Source organism: Lemur catta, chromosome 1 (genome assembly GCF_020740605.2).
Source record: "Lemur catta isolate mLemCat1 chromosome 1, mLemCat1.pri, whole genome shotgun sequence".
In the NCBI taxonomy this organism is placed as follows: domain Eukaryota; kingdom Metazoa; phylum Chordata; class Mammalia; order Primates; family Lemuridae; genus Lemur; species Lemur catta.
In genome coordinates this window covers 132,925,882-132,941,799 of record NC_059128.1, presented here as the reverse complement: position 1 = coordinate 132,941,799, position 15,918 = coordinate 132,925,882, and the positions used below count along the sequence as shown (strand labels likewise).

The 15,918-nt window shown below is 34.9% G+C and overlaps 1 protein-coding gene across 1 annotated transcript in view; it reads left to right on the top strand.

Annotated features, from left to right (window-relative positions):
* DNAJC1 (DnaJ heat shock protein family (Hsp40) member C1) overlaps window positions 1–15,918 on the top strand; it is a 179,692-nt gene that overhangs the window by 135,443 nt on the left and 28,331 nt on the right. The window contains exon 9 of the mRNA XM_045534683.1: window positions 11,730–11,849. Within this exon, the coding sequence (XP_045390639.1) occupies window positions 11,730–11,849 (120 nt within the window). The remainder of the gene's footprint in view (window positions 1–11,729; window positions 11,850–15,918) is intronic.

Here is a 15,918-nt window from a genome sequence, read left to right as displayed (position 1 = left end):
TCTTTTTGAATAACATGTAAAAGTTGGCTCTTATTTATTTTTTCTTCTATTTTTGTTCAGAATACTTTTTTCTTTTATTAAGAGCTTTGAATTTTAATTTGGCTTTTTTATTCACTTCCTAGGAAGACTTAAAAAAATCATTACATCTCTTTTTGCTGGTTTCCTAACCTTAAAGGTGATGCTAATGTTATTGTTTCAAGAATAGCAAGGCAGGGCATAACTTTTGTAGAGCACTAGAAAGATGTAGCTAAAAATAAAAAATGAGGGAAAAAATATAAAAAAGACTGCAAGTCATGATTTAGGACTTTTGCATGGATAGAGTATATAGCATTATTTTATATGTGGGGATAAAGCTTTAAATAGATTTTACATTTATTTGTAATTTAAAATACCTCCATTGTGGGAAAAAATGCTGTGATGAGCATTTTAAAGCACACTACCACATTTTTCTTATCTGTATAATGGAAATTATATGGCATACATTTAGATAAATAAGTCAATATAACAGAAAGAAGGTCCTGGAATAGATGCACACACATCCTCAATGTATTTTTGACAGTGGTGTCAAGGCAATTCAAAAGGGTAAAATAATAGTCTTTTCAACAAATTGTATTGGAACAATTGGATATCCATGTAATAGAAAATAAACCTTGACCCCTACCTCATCCTTAAGGTAGGCAAAGATTTCCTAGTCAGGACATTCAAATCACTAATAAATATTGATAAATTGGACTTTATGAAAATTATAAGCTTGTGCTCTTCAAAAGACACCATTAAGAAAATGAAAAGGTATATATTGTGAACAACTATAAAGGATCAGTTTCATGCTATTTGTGGACTAACAAGTTAGCCTGCCACAGTTTTATGGATGCTGGTAGAAAACATGACTCCTGGGTCAGAGATGAAGAACAGTTTATTACGATAGCAATAGTAGTTACCAGAATATTAGTATATTTGTGCCAGTTCTCCAGGCCTCAGGTATATCAAGATGCATTAGCAATTGTGCAGGTTTCACCTTGGCCCACACGTAGGACATCTATGTTAATTCGATCATCAATAACAACGCTGACCTAAGAGTTAAGGCTGACCTAAATGTCTTCCACCACCACGGTAGGCGGTGTCATTGATCAGCTCAGATAGTCAGGGAGTGAGAGTGGCTCCATGCCATTAAACAAGGCTTAACATTTATTTTTAGTTTTGAGCAGTGCAACACTGGCTTGTGGCTTAATGTTTTTAGCCACCCGTGGTCAATATCAAATGGCAAGGTCCTCATGGCTGACACCATCTATTACAACCTTGAGAGTTCTTTGACTCAGTGCCATAGCCACAGTGCCTTCTAGCTGAGGCCATAAGGGTTTGCACCTCTGGCTGACTCAAGCTAGCACATTGGTGACCTTCTTTGGTGAGTCCACCTTAATCCCGAGCACCTGCGTTCCCATTACTAAACTGTTCTCACTCAGTTTCAGTATAAGGGATGAGGTCGTTTTCTAGGGTGGTAGGGCTGACCACAAATATTTACTAAGATTTCTTTAGGTTAGTTTTTCATTCTCTATTGGGTCACTTTCATCAGCATTCTAAATTCAATCTGGGGCAATAAGAGCCTGAATACTAGTCAAGGCCTCATCCTTGGTTTCCTACAAGAGTATAATCTATCTCTGAGAGATCTCCCTGAAAGGGTAAAAGCAACCAGGATCCTTCTTCCAAAAACTCTGAGACCTCTTCCTGTCATTTGCAAATACATTTAAGGTTGGCATGACAGACTACAGAAGAAGTTGGGCTATAAGACAGCCATCTGATTCCATTCTTTCTTAAGAAGCATTACACCAGCCATTGTTCTAATGATTGGCCTGGTTTATGCTCCTGAATTCCTCTCCTTTCATAGTCATTATGAGTGTGTATCTCAAAATGTTGTCTGAAAGTGTATAGACCGTTATGCCTATGCAGGATGAATCTTAGTACTGTTATTTAGCTTGACCATTTGGCGGTTGGCTTCCACCAGATGCAAATAATAAGAGAGCAAGGCAAAAGCTATGTCTTTTATAACTTATCCTTGGAAGACACACTCTGTCATTTTCACAATATCCTATTTGTTGCACAGGTCAGCCCTAGCCACTGTGGGAGGAGTCTGTGTGGGGGCTTTAAATACTAGGAAGTAAGAATCACTGGGGACCTTGGAGCTTGTTACCACAATGGCTATGTAAGATAGTAACATCATAGTTAACTGAATAAGGAGTATAGAGGAACTCTGTGCTGACTTTATAACTTTTTTATAAGTCTAAAACTACTTCAAAATAAAAAGAAATGTTCACAATACTTATATCTGACAAAGATCTTACATCCACAAAATATAATATAAAGAACTCTTACTACTGAATAATAACAAGACAAACAACCCAATTAACAAATGATCAAAAGATATAAATGCATCCTTCATGAAAGTAGATATTATTCAGTTGGCCAATAAGCACATGTGAAGGTATTCAAGATCATTTGTCATCTTGGAAATGCACGTTATTCACCACAGTAAGATACATCTCATTCCCACCAGAATGGTCAACATTAAACAACTGACAATATCAAGTGTTGTTAAAGATATGGAACAACAAGAACTCTTATGCATTGCTAGCTAGAGTGTAAAACAGTACAACCTCTTTGGAAAAAAACTTATGTAGTTTTTTATAAAGTTAGATGTATACTTTCCCTATGACCTTACAATTCCACCCCTAGGTGAAAAGAAATTAAAACGTGACTGCAAAGAGAATTGTACACAAATTGCCATAGTATCTGTATTCACAATACATAATAACCAAAAGCTGGCAGCAACCCAAATATCCATTAATAGGAGAATGGATGAACAGATTGTGATACAAGTCCCTTTTCTGTTATGTGTTATGAAATGAGGGGACTTCAAAAAGTTTGTGTAAAATGGAATTAATAGGTAAAAATAAAAAATACAAACTTTATTTTTCAACATAAGCTCTATCAAGTTCAAGACACTTTTATGGCTGGGCACGATAGCTCACACCTGTAATCCTAGCACTCTGGGAGGCTGAGGCAGGCGGATCCTTTGAGCTCAGGAGTTCGAAACCAGCCTGAGCAAGAGCGAGACCCTGTCTCTACTAAAAAATAAAAAGAAATTAGCTGGACAACTAAAAATATATAGAAAAAATTAGCCGGGCATGGTGGCGCATGCCTGTAGTCCCAGCTACTTGGGAGGCTGAGGTAGGAGGATTGCTTGAGCCCAAGTTTGAGGTTGCTGTGAGCTAGCCTGACGCCACAGCACTCTAGCCAGGGTGACAGAGCGGAACTCTGCCTCAAAAAAAAAAAAAAAAGATACTTTTATAAGCAATGATAATCAGCCATTTAATGCATCCCTGAAGAATTGAGGGTCCTGGGAATTTATGTCAGTGCAGTTTTTTTTACATTAACTGAAAAAAAAATGGGTGCCCTTTACAGATTTTTTAAGATAGGGAATAAAAAGTCAGAAGGAGCCAAATCAAGACAGTAAGGTTGGATATCTAATGATTTACCATTGAAACTATTGCAAAATTGCCCTTGTTTCAATAAACTTAACCAACAAAGTGAAAGATCTCCATAATGAAAACTATAAAACATTGATGAGAGAAATTGAAGAGGACACACAAAAAATGGAAAGATATTCCATGCTCATGGATTGGAAGAATCAATATTGTTAAAATGTCCATATCACCCAAAGCAATCTATGGATTCAGTGCCATCCCCATCAAAATACCAATGACATTCTTCACAGAAATAGAAAAAAATAATCCTAAAATTTATATGGGACCACAAAAGACCCAGAATAGCCAAAGCCATGCTAAGCAAAAAGGACCAAACTGGAGGAATCACATTACCTGACTTCAAATTATACTACAGAGCTGTAGTAACCAAAACAGCATGGTACTGGTGTAAAAACAGACACATAGAGCAATGGAACAGAATAGAAAACCCAGAAATAAATCTATTCATCTATAGTGAACTTATCTTTGACAAAGGTGCCAACAACATACAATGGGGAAAGGACAGTCTCTTCAATAAACGGTGGTGGGAAAACTGGATATCCATATACAGAAGAAAGAAACAGCCTTTATCTCATGCCATATACAAAAATCAAAATGGATTAAAAACTCTAACATGTGAAACTGTGAAACTACTAAGAGAAAATATTAAAGAAACACTTCAGGACATTGGTCAGGCAAGGATTTCTTGAGTAATAACCCCAAAGCACAGGTAACCAAAGCAAAATTGGACAAATGGGATCACATCAAGCTAAAAAGCTTCTGCACAGCCAGGGAAAGAATCAACAAGGTAAAGAGACAACCCACAGAACGGGAGAAAATATTTGCAACCTATCCATCTGACAAGGGATTAATAACTAGAATATATAAGGAACTCCAACAACTCAATAGGAAAAAATCAAATTAATTTAAAAGTGGGCAAAGGATCTGAATAGACATCTCTCAAAAGAAGACGTACAGATGACCAGCAGGTATATGAAAAAATGCTCAACATCATTAGTCATCAAAGAAATGCAAATCAAAACCACAATGAGATATCATCTCACCCCAGTTAAAATAGCTTTTATCAAAAAGACAATAATAACAAATGCCAGTAAAGATGTGGAGAAAGGGGAATTCCTCTCATACACTGTTGGTGGCAATGTAAATTAGTGCAACCGCTATGGAGAACAGTATAGAGGTTCCTCAAAAAACTAAAAATGAAACTACCCTGTGGCCCAGCAATCCCACTACTGGGTATATATGCAAAGGAGGGGAATTCAATATATTGAAAAGGAACCTGTACTCCCATGTTATTATAGCACTATTCACAATAGCTAAGATTTGGAATCAATCTAAGTGTCCATCACTGGATGAATGGATAAAGAAATTGTGGTATAGATACACAATGGAATAATATATAGCCACAAAAAAGAATGAAATCCTGCCATTTGAAACACCATGAATGGAACTGGAGAACATTATGTTAAGTGAAATAAGCCAGGCACAGCAAGAAAAATCTCACAAGTTCTCACTCATATGTGGGAGCTAAATATTAAAAACAATTGATTTCATGGAGACAGAGAGTAGAGTGATCATTACCAGGGCTGGGACGGGTAGTGGAGAGTAGTAGGATACAGGAAGATGGTTAATGGGTGCAAAAATGTAGTTAGATAGAAGGGACAGTATTCAATAGCACAATCAAGTGACTATAATCAACAGTAAGTTAGGGTATACTTTAAAATAATTAAGAGTAGAATTGGAATGTTCATAACACAAAGAAATGATAAATGCCTGAGGTGATGGATACCCCAAGTTGATTAATTCACATTGTATGCCTGTATCAAAACATCACATGTACCCTATAAACGTATACAACTTTTGTGTACCCATAATAATTTTTTAAAATAAATACATTGCCCTTGTTTGATGAGAGGAATGAACAGGAGCATTGTCATGGTGGAGAACTCTCTGGTGAAGTTTTCTTGAGTGTTTTTCTGCTAAAGCTTTGGTTAATTTTATCAAAACACTCTCATAATAAGCAAATATTATCATTCTTGGGCTCTCCAGGAAGTCACAAGTGAAATGCCTTGAGCATCCCAAAAACTTGTTGCCATGACCTTTGCCCTTGACCAGTCTGCTTTTGCTTGACCAGACCACTTCTACCTCTCAGCAGCCACTGGTTTGATTGTGCTTTGTCTTAGGATCATACTGGAAAGCCATGTTTCATCTCCTGTTACAGTTCTTCAAAGAAATGCTTCAGGATCTTGATCCCACTTATTTAAAATTTCCATGGCAAGTTCTGCTCTTGTCTGCATCTGATGTGGGTGCAAAGGTTTTAGCACCCAACAAGTGGAAAGTTTGCTCTACTTTAATTTTTCAATCAGAATTGTGTGAGTTGAACCAGTTGAAACGTCTGTGGTGTTGGCTATTGTTTCTGCTGTTAACCTGTGGTCCTCTTCTGCTAGGGCATAAACAATATGTATTTTTTCCTCACAAATTGATAGGGGCAGTCTGCCACTGTGGGCTTCATCTTCAACATTGTCTCATCCCTTCTTAAAACAAGTTATCCATTTGTGAACTGCTGATTTCTTTGGGGTATCGTCCCCGTAAACTTTTTGTAAAGCATCAATGACTATTTCAAGTATTCTTCTATCCAAGCTTCATTATAAATTTGATGTTTGTTCTTGCTTCAATTTTAGCAGAATTCATGTTACTCTGATAAGGGTTCTTTTCAAACTTACTTCTTAGTGCCTTAAACTCAATCCTGTTCATACATGTTATAATAAGTTAATATGAGTATATTTTGTTACACAAAAATTTTGAAATCCATGCATAGTTTTTTTATAATACACATTTTCCATGAACTTTTTGAAGACTACTCGTGTTTGCGCCTAGTCTCTAGTTTTCATTTTTTAAATAGTTTATTTAAAAGACCAAAAGTTTAATTTTAGTAAAGTCCAAATATTTGTGGCTTTAGCATTTTAAACTCATTACTTGCATATAAGCCTCTCACACTGAGAGAAGTTTGCTAAAGCCTCTGTAGTGAAGGAGTCTCTGGGAGACACTACTAAGAGTGTCTGTTTCCCAATTTGAACAGATTTTAAAGCCTTTTATTAGAAGGGGCACCATTGAAGGTGAGCCATGTTGCAAGTAACTGCATAAATGAGCTTAAGTACAATTTGTAAATGAGAAATATGTTTCCTCCAGCACCCAAAAGAGCCTAAAAGAAGTTGTGGGTGCCTAAAGGGTCAATACCTGTTTCTTGAAGTGTCATGAATGGAGCAGCCTTCAGTTTACCAAATAATTTTCAGAAATTTAACCAAGGTGAACTCCTTTGTATTTTATGTTCTGAATGAGTGTGACAAATTAATCTGTTCAGAGGAGGAGGTCATCAGTGTAATATCATACCTGTCTCGTGGAGAAAATAGGGTAAAGTTAAGATTTTGCCCTTAAAGATCGTATGTCATGTTGAGGTACGCCATGGTAGCCAGGTACAAATGAATTGAGTTCCTTTGTAGGCAAAGGCAAACTGCAATCCAGAGACTGTTGAAATAGGCACTGAACAGAACATGTTAAATAATCTTAATAGCAAAATATTTACCAGTTAAGTCAGTAATTTCACTTATATTGGATATGGGTCCTTAGTGAGGTCCACAGCAATAAGGTTGAAGTAATCCCCTGTGAGGCACCATTCAAGGATAAGAGCAGACCAAATTGGGCTGTTATATGACCAAGCAGTGGGGATAATCACCCCTTCTCTAAATAGGTCTTACATGATAGGTTTCAATCATTAAAGGCCCTGTTATAATTTACATTGGGCTATGTTAACTATTTTAATGGAGGAGGGGATATGTCCATGGGGTCCATTTTATCAAGGCAATTTAAGTGCCAAAAATTTAATTTTAATTCTTTACTTACTGAGTTAGAGAGTCCATGACCACTGTAGGATTTTTTTAGGACAATGGGTGTGATGACCATAGGAAAATTGAGGCAAGACAATAATTCCTGTGGTTGAGGTGCACCTTACTTGTTTGTGCTTTGTATTATGTTCAGTAACTTCCCTAAGATTACGGAGGAAATCTTAAGTTTAGTGGGATCCCCAGTATTGATTAAAGGTATGAAGGTTTGCTTATTTGGTATAGTTCAGCCGATGTTAATTCAGAACCACGGTTATAGAGGCACAAATGCCAATCTCTACCCTTTTATCTATTTGTTGTATAAATACTTTTAGTAATTTTTGGATTACCAATTAGGCCAAATTGTGGACTTCTGTTTCAGTTTTTGTTTGTTTATTTTGTGTCTTCCTTGTTATGGACTGAATTGTGTTCCTCCAAATTCATATGTTAAAGCCCTAACCCCAATGCGACTGTATTTAGAGATAGTGCCTTTAAGGAGATAATTAAAGTTCAATTAATGAAATCATAAGGGTAGGTCCCTAATCTAATAGGATTAATATTCTTAAGAAGAGCAAGAGACAAGAGACACCCCCCCACACCATATACACTTACACAGAGGAAAAGCCACATGAGGACATAGCCAAAAGACAGCCATCTGCAAGTCAGGAAGAAAGGCCTCAAAGAAGAATTTCTCATCCTAAGAGTGAAAAACATTTGAGGTCATTTGTTTTTAATTTTGTTGTTTTTTAACATACCATTTGTTTACATATGTATTTGTCATGGGCACTTAACTCCTCAATTTTTAAGTTGGAAAGGAATATTGTGTAGCTGAAAACTAAATGCACTAACTAAACTAAATGCACTAACTAAAACAGAATTCTGTATACAGAATGTAAAGTTAGAGGGTAATAGATAATTAGATTATTAGCTATACCATCCACATTATTAGGTGTGATCTTTTAAGTGGGTGATGCTATGTAAGAATATTATTTCCTTGGGTAAAATTTCTGAGAATTTGTGGGCTGAGCTGAATCTATTAAAAGTAGTTGAATCCAAAATGTTAACTTCTGCATTTATATAAACAATGATCATTAATAGGTTATTTTAATAGAAATACTACTCATTAGGGAGTTCAGCATCTATTACATAAAAATGGACCTTTTGTCATTAAAGTGTGAAAATACAATAAATAAGTACATTTAAAATTTTTCTTTTAATTTGGCCATGATTTTTCAGTGCCAAATAAATTAATGATATTTTCTAACTAACATTTTGTAGTCCAAAGCTGTGAGAGGAGCATTCATATAAATTACTTTAAAAATATATAGCCCTACAGACTCCAACCCCTAAATCCCAAGAATACAAAGACTTTTCAAAGGCACCAAATCTTTTAACATAGCAGGTTTTATGGCAAAAATCTATTCCAAAGGGACATTATTTGGGAATATACTTTAAATTTCCATATCAATTCTTTAGTAAATATATTTTGGGGTCATTACATAAAAATATTGAATAACTTGAAAACTGACTTTTTATTTAGTATTCAGTATGGAGATTTATTCCCAGAGTGGGCTTTTCTGATGCAAAATTGGGATGCTTGTGTAGTCACAACAGCTGTCCCCACACCATGTGGTATCTTCCATTACTTTACTGTAGAGATGAATTTTTGGCCCAGTGTTTCAGTCATATTGGACACACATGGTTTTAAGTGGCAAAGCAGTGTGCTTATGCATTCATTTGACTTTCACAGCTACAGTTGGCTCCAGATTAGGACAGGGAGAATACATTCACACCATGGCCACCCTCATGGCTGCTGTAGTAGCTGGATCACAGTAGGCTCTGTTCCTTCTAAAGACACAACTAACTATTGCTGAGGAATTGCACATTCACCAGAGAGCTTGCTGTACAGCTGTAGGAGACAGAATAATGAATTGCTAAAAAGGTTCTCTCAGATTTCAGATTATGGTCCTAATTATTGATTTTTTAAAAATATAAATAAAAATTATAGTCATGAAATAACTATGAAATTAAAAAGAAAGATTGTCATACAGGTGGGTGATTTTTTCAGGATATGAATCCAAACATCTTATTTATAATCTTTCCCTTACATTCCATTCTCATTAGCAAGGAATTATTAATAAAATCAGATTGGTTTTTAATACCCAATGTTCATATATGTAGCATAATTGGAAAGCTAATCTATTAAAAATATAAATTATTTTAAAGAATTAGCTTATTATGTGCAACTGATTATATTTTTGACATTTTAAACAATTTTGTTTGCTGTAAAAATATTTAAAATGAATGCAGAAATTAGATGATTTAGTGTGAAATTGCACTGATATACTGTATGGTTTGAATATATTAATGTATATTTTTATGCAATTTCAACTTCATAGTATGATTTTGTACTGAAAGTTAATATTTAAATTCTACTTAAAACTTAATTCTTTTGCATTTCTGAAACCAGTTGGTATGCTTATTAAAGCTTCAGCTTTTAGCAGTAAAGATATGATTTCCTAGAAAATCCAATTATGTTCTTCTAAATAGTATTTGAATAATACTTTTCCCTTAAATAAAGTAAAAATAAAGAAGCAGAAAGAAAGAAAAAACCTCCGTGTAAATTTTTAAATCATCTGATATGGAGAATTAGATTTCTGATAATCATTAAATATCAAAGAAATTCCAACCAGACCCAATGTGGGCTGCCTTTTTATATAAGTGAATTTATGCATGTATTGTAGGGGCTGTACTGATGAATATGTTTGAGGCTTTCAGCTCTTAGTGGATACAAAATAGAATGATTGATAAAATCCTGCCTACTATTGGCTATTATTTACTGACTCTTAAGTGGCAGGTTGTATTTATGCCAATTTATCTGCTTCAGGGAACATTCTTGATAGCAGAACAAAGTGAATAAAAGTAGTTTGCTTTGCAAATGAATGCAAATGGGAGAGCCTTTCGGAAAGCCCTTTAACAGGGGCAGTGCACTTTGATTATGAGTGAAGCTGCCATTTGGACATGGTGAAAAGAGCACGCTTGAACCATTGATTGGGGGAGACAGTAAAAAGTCAGGAAGGGCCCCGTTAAGCTTGCAGTGAGGCAGGCGGATGTCAGTGTGGTTAGAGCACAGTGGGAGAATGACAGGGAGGATTAGTGTCAGGGAGAAGCTTTGCTGTAGCTGTGGAGATAGTCCCTGGGGTCACTCACCTCTGACTGTTGTTCTGTGCTGATGGTTCTGTAATGCAAACTGCCTGATGTGTGCCTGTTCATTATCGGAAATGGTGATTAGAAAAGGTAGTTGTCACAAAGGTTTCCTTCTTTCTCTCTCTCTTTCTCTTTCTTTTTTTTTCTTTCACTCTTTCTTTTTAATTAAAGGAAAATAAGGTAGGCTTCCTCGATCTCTCTGCTGACTACTGGAGTATTTGTTTAATACCAGAGTGGTTTACTACCTCTGGTGGGGGATAGTTTAGTGCTAAAATGTAATGTAAAATAATTGTAACTTGGTTATTTGCTGTTTGATAATAATTTCTTTTGCTTTGCTCAGTTTTAGATTTGATCACTGGTAGTGCTGAGTAAAATGCGAAGAATATGTTTGCTTTTAGAATTTTTGCTTATGCAGTTTTATAATCTTTAAGGTTTTGCTATTCAGCCTAATAATTTGGTCAACTTTTAGAAGCACTTACCTTCTCAAAATTGAAATTGTGTTTAGCGTGAACTTGATTGTTTAAGTCTTGGTCACAAGAGTCTCTACTTTTATTTCTCTTCCCAAGTTTTGTAAAATGCTAGCATTTGAGAAGTTAAATATTGTTACATAGAATGAACAAAAAATATGTATTTGTCTCAGTTACTGATTCTAGACCAGTATATTTATACTTGTAAGATTTTTTTTGCTTTCTTTAAAGTATAATTTAAAAAGAAAAACTTCAAGACCTTCAGTAGTAAGTTATTTGAGGCATTTGTGAGCAGCATTGCATTTCATACCAAGAATGCATTTCATAGGCTTTGAGAATGGTTTCTCACTTTAATGCAAAATGTAATGGTCTTTTTTTTTTTTCGTGTCTTCAAAAGCCTGGTTTTGCAATATTTCTACTTTCTTGGTTGTTATACATAGGAAAATTTAAAAGTCTGTTGGAACTTTGCATTCTAATGTTAAATATGCAACTCAAACCTTTATTGAAACTATTAGGTACCTTTTAGTATTACGGTTTTTTTGCAGAAAGCATATTGCCAATAATTTGTTTCACAGGCTTGTTAAATGTTTTAGCAGGCATTCTTTCAATTATCTTTTTAAATTTTCTTTAATGTTTTGCAGGCACCTGAATGGACAGAGGAGGACCTCAGCCAACTGACTAGAAGTATGGTTAAGTTCCCAGGAGGCACCCCAGGTCGATGGGAAAAGATTGCCCACGAGTTGGGTCGATCTGTGACAGATGTGAGTTCACTGAGATTTGCATTGTATGGAGAGTGACAAACCAGAACAAGCTAACTGTAGAAGGCAGACATAGATGGGTCCAGCATTATCTTTGGAGAAGGGATACAATCTTTTTAGGACCTTGAAGTGAACCATTAATGAAATAAGCAGGAAGCAGATGTGAGCTAGTCCTCAGGTCTGCAATTAACAACTGGGTGAGGAATTCTGGTGATTAGAGACTTAAGCTACTGTAACCTAATCACACAAAAACAATGCCCGGTTTTTGTGTTTATAGTGACCCCTTGAACTGTGGAAAAAACAGTTCCCAAACTGATAAGCATTAGAGCCGTATTATCTCAGCTGGATCTTTTTATCATTGAAGTACAGATTGCAATTGGTATTTAGACAGGTAGTCTGGATTAATTAAAGGAGCAAAATTCTCATAATGCAAGTGTATGTTTGCCTTTTTCTTTCAAGGATGATACCCATCATCCATTCTGACAAGGTGTTTAATCAGAAGAAACTCTGTGTGAGTGTGTGTGTGTGTGTGTGTGTGTGTGTGTGTGTGTGTTATGAATGGCCATATCTAACATTTGAAAGACAAAATATTTACCTGGAAAGGTTTGGACTTAATATTTTGATGCTTTTATTGAGGAAATTTAGAGCAGAGAGTCTTTTTAAAAGCACCTAGCACAGTGCCTGACATTTACTAAGTACTCAGTAACTGTTTAATTGAAATTGAGAAAAATCCTTATTTTTATCAGTTATCAAATTCATATTTTCATAAAGGATAGTAAATATTCTTTATTAAATTTACTTTAAATAAATCCTATAGGTCTAAAAACACTTAAGCAGTTACTGAAAGCAAAGATTTGAATTTCTCCTTCAATTCTGTTAGTATACCTTTAGGTCGTTTTTGATGATGACAATTAAAATAAAACCTGCAAAATGGTTACTAAACACAGCTACCAAAAATAAAAACTTGTTATAAATGCCGTAAGTAACTTTATGTAATAAACTTCCACTTTTTTAATTTAAAAACAAATTTACAAAAAATATTACCAGTTGAGTAGCCCTAATCAGGCATGTTGGCACTCAAAAATTTCAGATTTTAGAGCATTTTGGACTTTTAGATTAGGGGTATTCAACCTATACTGTCAAGTTTTGGTTTCTTATTTTTTGAAATTTTTTTCTTTTTTGCATGGGACCTGGTTTGAGAATTTTAAATTATATATATGAATATTGTTTCTACTGTGTAATTCTTTTAAAATCACGTTTAAAAGACTACAATTTGAATTTTTATAGGATATTTTGCATTCTTTTCACTTCAGAGTTAAAGTCCCATCATGGGGGAAAATAGCTATAGTGTCTTGTACCAAATTTTTACTTATTTACTTATGCTATGTTTCATGAGGAGACCAATCATCTTGAGTGACTGGAGAAGAACCATAAGGATACCTTTTCTGCTAAGACTCTTACTGGGATGGTGCATTTTATTATCTTGCTTTAAGGTTGTTTTTAAAAGATAATTTAATAATGACTTATCAGTAAATATCTGATCAAATTAAAGACATTCCATGATTATTGATATTTTAAGTACTATGACCCTCTGATTATACAGCTGCTATTAATATAATAGTGATTATCAAAAATTACTAAAATAATTTTTTAAAAGTTATACATTTTGGTTTAAAAGCGCCCAAAACTTTTAGTTCAATTGCTTAATGAAAAAGTAAAATAGTACACTAATTTAGTGTCTCCTTTGACAACAGCACCACTTTTAACTTTTTAAGTAATATTTCTGTGAGGCTCTACAGTTAATGCTAAAGGCAGATAGGAAATCGAATAGAGCAAAATTTTAAATTAATTTGTTGCCATTGAAATCTGGTTAAATTTTTATGTATATTTTTAAGAGGAGAAAGGTAAAAGTTTAAAAATGCTAAGAATATACATGATATAACCAACAGAGCCTTGTAGATCTAAAATATCCTTAATTGACAGGAGTAGCCTTGATGCAGTCAAAGGCATCTTTTTAAACTTTGCAAATTCATCCCATATGTTTCAATTTTTTCCCCCTAAACTTAACGCAGGGGAGACTGATTCCATGTCTGTAATAGATATTTTCTCCTTTTACCATGGAAGTGGCAAATCTGACTTTTTGAGGTTTGTTGTTTTTGTTGTTTTGTTTTGTTGCCACATATTCTGTTTTCACAATACCAAAAGTACCTTTTAAATAAATATTTATTTACCTAAACTTTTGTGGCACAAAAAATATGGCATTTTAACTTTTCTTCTATGTCAATATGGACTCACTGCCTTTTTGTTCTGTGAGCATCATCTTCATATCTGGACTATACAGTTCATTTCAGTAGCCACACACACACACAGTACATCACACTCTCTAAAGGAGAACAGGTGTCTGGAGACTCAGCTAACTCATTTAGTAACTAACACACAGGGATGACTTCTGAATCACATCGAAGCAGCTGAAAGGGATGGGTTCAGCTAGTACAGTTTCTTTAGCAGAATGTTAAGTGAAAGTTAACCACACTTTAAAAGATCACTTGTACTTCTTTTTGGCTTATGGTGTTAATTAGATTTGTTTTCATTAAGTATTTGATTATGAAAAAGAAGCTGGGTTCAGTTGGGTGTCATCAGAACCTCTGCATTCTGACCTGATCACCCGACCAGTTCAGTTCGCCCCTGCTCTGCACAGCTCTTCTTTGACCAGGTTTCCTTGCTAAATTTGTAGCTTCAGGCTTAGTTCTTTTCCTTCAAGAAACAATTGACCTTTTGGGGAGAGAGGTGAGTACCAGTGGTGGGATCTATATGAGTCTTTATTTGGGTTGGCAGATTACAGGAAAAAATTATTTTATTCCTCAATTAAAAAAGGAATTAAGTGTATTAGTTGTCATAATTAGCAGAGTTAGATTGCTGAATTCTACTCTGGATAAATTGATGCAGAGTATATTTTAACTTAGATATACCTAAACTGTAAGACCTACTTTATTATGGATTAAATATTTTAAATGTTGATATATGCCTTTCAGCAAATAATTTCGGTAACCACAAAGGACACCCAAATTGTAAAAACAACAGAGGAAACAAAAACTGTCTGGCATGTAAAACCAACTTATAGGTGATTATTAACTGCAGGTTTTCTAAATTAAGGTCAGATTTCTTGCTTGTGAAGTAATACTATTCTCTTGCCTGAAAGGATGTAAACTGATTCTCTTCTCACTGTGGTCACTAATCTCTTGCATTCTGGTTGTGATAACAGAGTGACTGGAGATTTTCTGCCTGCTTGGAAAAAGCCCAGGTAGGCAGCAAAACAAAAGGCAGGTGGCTAGATTTAAGCAAACTTTTTTAATTAGCTCAGTGTCATAGTGGGAGGTAAGAGGTGTGTAGTTAGATAAGCAGCCCATTATGTGAGTAAAGAAGAGGAGTGAAGATGATAAAATCCCCAATTTTATCTTTTATTAAGCTTCAACTAGCAAGAAGATTCCTATTGGGGGAATTTATATCTTCTTGTTATGGCAGTTTCAAAAACCCTATCTTCAGTCAAAAATATGCTTTATGATTTATCAGTGAAATAAATGTACAGTATTATTTTGGTAAATATATTGGTATGACTTTACAATCAGACTACCCCTATACAAAATTGTAAAGGTGACAAGGATTGTCCTTTTGGTTTTGCACCCTTACCAGCTTCCTGCTATAGCAGTCCTCTTGGTCTGAGCCTGATCTCGTACTCCTCCTCCTTCCCTCCTTCTTCCCTCCTTCTTCCCTTACTTTCTCAACCTCACAACCTGTAAAGATTTTTAAATTTTAGAATGGAATGGGTACTTTATCCCTTTCTCCTTGCTAGATGAGTCACTAGCTTACCTAATAACCAATTTTAACATGATACTAATAGATAATAATTTATTGTATTACCAAATATCATATACACACACTTACTTGTATTTTAATAGGAGCCTTCAAGTTCTTACCCCAAGGATATGAGTGACTGGTTTAAGAATTTCAGGCATCCAGATTGCCTACCTGAAGGAGAGAAAGCAGTGTTATTTTGAGATGGTAGGACATTTTG